At 51.4% G+C, this 5,158-nt stretch overlaps 1 protein-coding gene across 3 annotated transcripts in view; it reads right to left on the bottom strand.

Annotated features, from left to right (window-relative positions):
- Positions 1–5,056, bottom strand: part of Adap2 (ArfGAP with dual PH domains 2) — a 25,995-nt gene extending 20,939 nt beyond the window's left edge. For 2 of the 3 annotated variants that reach the window (XM_031353234.1, XM_031353235.1), the window contains exons 1-3: positions 4,766–5,055; positions 3,957–4,087; positions 1,686–1,777 (exon numbers count right to left, since the gene is read on the bottom strand). In XM_031353234.1, the coding sequence (XP_031209094.1) occupies positions 1,686–1,777; positions 3,957–4,087; positions 4,766–4,859 (317 nt within the window). In that variant the 5' untranslated portion in view covers positions 4,860–5,055. Of the gene's footprint in view, positions 1–1,685; positions 1,778–3,956; positions 4,088–4,765 lie in introns of all 3 variants that reach the window. The other variant, XM_031353236.1, reaches the window with a different exon arrangement.
- Between the last annotated feature and the right edge of the window lie 102 nt (positions 5,057–5,158).

Raw genomic sequence — 5,158 nt, 5'->3', positions numbered from 1 at the left:
AAAAAAAAAAGAACCCAGCACTACATTCAACACAAAGTAGGGTTTTTTGTTTGTTTGTTTGACAGTGACTTACTGTATAGGCTGGCCATGAACTCACAGGCAGTTAGAAGAAGGTGTGCTTCCCAACGCCAGGCTCCCGATAGGTTCTTAGTGCTAACCTCCACCAAATGTCATTCTTGGCTGCTGTGAAACTGCCTGCACAGCTGAGAGCAAACCTATCTCCCTCCACTGTTTGTCCCTTCTTATCTTTTCCAGGTCCGTGTTCCAAAGGTTAGCTGCCTGAATGGCCTGGGCACAGGAGTGACCTAGAGCTGTACATCAGCTCAAACAGCCCAACTGGGCCAAAGGGACCAAAACTTAGAGACTGACAGGAAGCCCTCTCTGGGTCATGCTGGGCAGTACAGCATGCACCTGCAAGTGGATTCGCTGCTAGCCGCAGGAAGAAGTCAGCCCGAGAGAAAGACGGCTGAACGAGAGCCATGAGAGTATAAGACCCTGCCATGCTTGAGCCCCTAGTGTGGCCTCTCCACCCTCCTTCTCCTTTTCCTTGGTCATGTTTGAGCTCCTGGTATTATGATCCTCTTCTTCCTCCCTCTTGTATCCTCTTTTTTTTTTTGATTTTTTGAGACAGGGTTTCTCTGAGTAGCCCTAGCTGTCCTGGAACTCACTCTGTAGACCAGGCTGCCCTTGAACTCAGAAATCCGCCTGCCTCTGCCCCCCAAGTGCTGGGATTAAAAGCGTGTGCCACCACTGCCCGGCATAAATAAATCTTAAAAAAAAAAAAAGAAAGAAAGAAAGAAAGAAAGAAAGAAAAAGCCCATGTAAGACACACTGTCCAGGAGCCTGGAGCAAAGGCTTAGTGGTGACAACGGGGCAAGATGGGATAGGTTCCTTCAAGTTATGTTCAACATAACTCCTCTCAGAAGCATGAGGAACCTGGTATCACTGTAAAGTTAACACCTAAATGTGAATGCTGGTGACACGGGAGATGCTTAAATAAATGATGTCATTTCATCTACATCATGTTGTAAGGCATGTTCCCGTTTACACTTTTGAAGGGGGACTTGGGCTAAATGAAGAGGGATATGCCTGGTGTCTTGGCCACCTTCTTATATCTGGGTAGCAGTAGAGTTGTGGGGAGAGGAAACCTGAAGCCCTCTGCTTGCAAAGATGTGCTTCCCTGACACTCCACAACGGCATCAGTAGGCCTTGGATCACCTAACTGCAAGACCACAGAACCACCAGGATGTATTTGTGCAAGGCCTGAGAGTGCCATGCAGAGGTTCGGTGGTTCAAATACAACTTTGCGGCCATGCCTGCATGGGACTGTATCTATGTGGTGATCCCTTTCCCTGTGTATACAAGACACTGTCCTTGTGAGCCCTAAGTGAAGCCAAGTCCCTGAGAAGATATCCCAGGCTCAAAGATAGCCTTGTAGAGTTTGAGGTCACTAGGTTCTATGGTTCTTCCCATCCCTCACCTTTACAACCCTCCTGCTAGACTGGGTTTGCCACTACACCTGATTTCAGTCAGGATTCCTATGCACCCTCCATGGTAATACCAAATCCATCCTTGAAACAACCTTCCATTCAGATCACAGGAGAACTCACCTCAGAACAAAGGTCCCAGGGACAGAGAAGGGCTGGGAAGACCCCTCCCCACATCCTCCCTCGGATTGCACTTACAGGCAGTCGTTGGCCTGAGGGACATAGTAGAAAGCTGGGACTCTAGCTTCAAACTTGGCTTTCACACTGAGGTTCCCATTGTGAGTCATGAACTGTAAGGCAAGAGCAAATTAGCGTCATTGTAGAACTTGAAATGAAACCATGGCTCACCCAGAAGACTGTGATTGTTGGGCGTGGTGCCCACACAGAGGCCTTTACTCTCAGCAGAGCCTGGTGGATCTTTGTGAGTTCAAGGCCAGCCTGTTCTACACAATGAGTTCCAGGACAGCCAGGGCTAAGTAGAGAAACCCTGTCTATAAATAAAGTAAATAAACAAACAAACAAATAAATGCCTGTGGTTTTCACTGGCTTTGAGGCTGGGCCAGGAGAAACTGCTTCTCAGGAGGCATCTCACCAGGCACGGATAGCCCTAGTTTGGTATAACGTGGGGTATTGATAACTATGCCTTATATAAGAACAGCCCCTTACAGTTCTTACATAATAGCATATTGGGTTCTCTCGACCATGTTAACACTACTATTCTGTTTTTAAAGAGGACACTGGGGCTTGGAGAGGTTAGGTGGCTCCTTAAGGCAACACTGCTGGTTAACACAAAATGAGGATCTGAAGCCAGCTCTGCCAGACCACAAAGCTCATGGGTTTTTTTTTCTCTCATTCAATCCAGACAGCCGAGCCCCCTCTTATGCCTTAAAGTCTACAGGAGACTGGGGTAGCTAGAGAATGAAAATGGCTGCCAGCCCTGTATGTCACCAGAGACTCAGAGTGGGCATTGTGTCCAGTGATAATGCTGATGTACCAGTGGGAGTGACATAGCTGGGCTAAAGGCAGGAACCCCAGGTTTGTAATTTGTGTCTCTGGACACAATGAACACTATCCTCTTCCCTGGGAACCCTGGAGCTGTGTGTAATGCCTTTGGACCCCTGGCCATCTCGCCTGTCCCAATGAAGACACTGCAGGGGCTTAGAAGGCAAAAACCTGTGAGTGTATGGGCTCACTGGCTGAGTGCCTATCTTCCCCGTGCCTAGAATGTAAGTCTTGAATGGATAGCCATTTCCTTTGCCTTTTCAGTGCGTTCTTCCCACAAAGAATAGAGTAGGCTGGAAAGTTACATCTGTGTGGATTGAATGGTAAAAAGCCCAGCCTATGGCGAGATAGCTCAGTGGGTAAGAGCACTGACTGCTCTTCCGAAGGTCCAGAGTTCGGATCTTAGCATCCACATAGTGGCTCACAACCACCCGTGATGAGATCTGATGCCCTCTTCTGGTGCGTCTGAAGACAGCTATAGTGTATTACACCGGAGGGAGCAAGGCTGGAGCAAGTGGGGCCATCCTGAGTTCAATTCCCAGCAACCACATACAGCCATCTGTACAGCTACAGTGTACTCATACACATAAAATAAATAAATAAATAAATAAATAAATCTTTTTTTTTAAAAAAAGCCCAGACCAGATCCCGCCATAAAAGGGAAGTGCTCAGTGATGTTACCCACTTCCCTGTGGCCCTTGAACCTCTCCGTTCACCAGTGTGATATTGACCTGCCTGCTCTTTTAAGGTTTTTTCTGGCCAAAATGGCTTCACTCCCTAAGCTGAGGACTCCAACATACTAACTGGGCAGGAAAGCAGAGTGGGCTAGGAAGGGATGAAGGACCCTTAGGCTATGAATCCCATGTTTCTCTTCCTCAGTTCCTGGCTCCTACAAATTAGGACAGTAACTTAATTCACTTTGTGTCTAGGCTGAACCTGTTTTATTCTTACATCAGCCAGTGATAGGGAGATGAATGTCCAGCACATGGGTGTGGAAACAGACTCCATAGCCAAGATTAAGGCCCTATCGCAAGGGCTAGATCGATGGCTCAATAGTGAAGAGCACTTACTGCTCTCACAGAGGATGTGGGTTTGATTCCCAGCACCACCATGGTTGCTCACGACTATTGGTTACTCCAATTCCAGGGAATCTGATGCTGTCCTCAGACCTCTGTGAGCTCCTGTGCATGCGTGGCATACATACATACATACATTCATACACACACACACACACACACACACACACACACATACACACACACACACTCAGAAATACGCTCACGCATACAAACATACAAACGAACTCAGGACCTTTGTCTAAGCCACCATCTACTAGTCTGTGTTTCCTCTCATTAATCATTGCACTTCTCTGGGCTTCATTTTCCTCCTCTGTGGAATAGGTGTAACACTTGAGTCTCGCCTCTTCTCCCTCACAGTCCAAGAATCTGCATACGCGTGCCAGTCTACCTCCACCATACTGTCGTCCCAGAAGTCCAATCTCACGGATTTAACTTTGCTGATGTCTGGAAAGTTGCGATGGATGCCAGAGCAGTGGAGACAGATGAAAATTCCCAGCTTGTAAGAGGCCCAGTCAGGATCTGCAGGGTGGAAGAGCAGGATCTCCGCTCAGGTGGACAAGGACTGGACTAGGGTGTAGGGACAGGCTGAGCCAGACAGTTAGGATTCTGGGTCGGAGGCAAGTTCTGCCCACGCCGGCAATCCTTTCTCTCTTGGTCCCCAACCTTGGACAACTGAGGTGACAGCAAGAACCGTGCTTAGCCCACCCTTTGGCTTGACGACACCCAGGAGACCTCGGAAGGGGGAACCAAGGAGAGCGGGCGAGTGAGGGACCCTCTCGGAGGCTTGGGGCCTGGAGCCAGCCACATCAGCATCCTCGGTCATCGCGCGGCAGTGAGGGTCGCGGAGGCCCAGGAGGCACCGGGGTAAGGACCTCAGGGTCCGAGGGCGCGGGAAGGGCCGGGGATCGGAGATGGTGTCCAGAGCCGGTTCCTGGGCGGTAAGGTGCCAGGTGGGAGAACGAGAGGGACCCAGGGGATGGACCGCATCTGAGGCGGAGCGAGGACCGAGGTGCCGGGCTTCGGGAGCAGGGAGACGGAGGACCGTCGGGACCTCCTGAAACTCTCCAGCGAGAAGGACTGGGGTTCCAAGCGAGGAGCGAGTCTGAGTCGCACGCTGACGTGCTCCAAGGGAAGGAGACAGTGGGCCAGGGGCCGGGCTGTGGCTGGCTGCACCTGCCCCGCACACCGCGCCCTTACCCGCTGCCCCGCAGTCCGCGCAGTGCCCGTTGCCTGTGCCCGCAGCCTGCAGCAGCTCCAGCAGCCTCTTCTTGTTGCGTTCACGGTCGCCCATGGCCGGCCCAGAGGTCTCAGCGGGGCTCAGCCCCGCCACCTCTGTGCTTCCCGCTCCTGGGAGCCCATGGTCCGGCGTTTCCCTGGCCGCTGGAGAAGGATTCAGATCCCCGAGTCTCCAGGCCAGTTCGGCCACCGGCCCCGCCCACGGGACGGCAGGGCCCGCCTCCAGGTCGTCGGACACGCCCCTGTATAATATGCCCCGCCCCCAGGCAGCTCAGCCAAGCCCCATCACCTGAGGGGTGGGACAGAAGTACACCAGATCTAATCTAGCCTTGCTAACTGGAGACCGTGGTTTAT

Source organism: Mastomys coucha, unplaced genomic scaffold (genome assembly GCF_008632895.1).
Source record: "Mastomys coucha isolate ucsf_1 unplaced genomic scaffold, UCSF_Mcou_1 pScaffold5, whole genome shotgun sequence".
Taxonomy (NCBI): Eukaryota; Metazoa; Chordata; class Mammalia; order Rodentia; family Muridae; genus Mastomys; species Mastomys coucha.
This window is presented reverse-complemented; position numbering and strand designations above follow the sequence as displayed.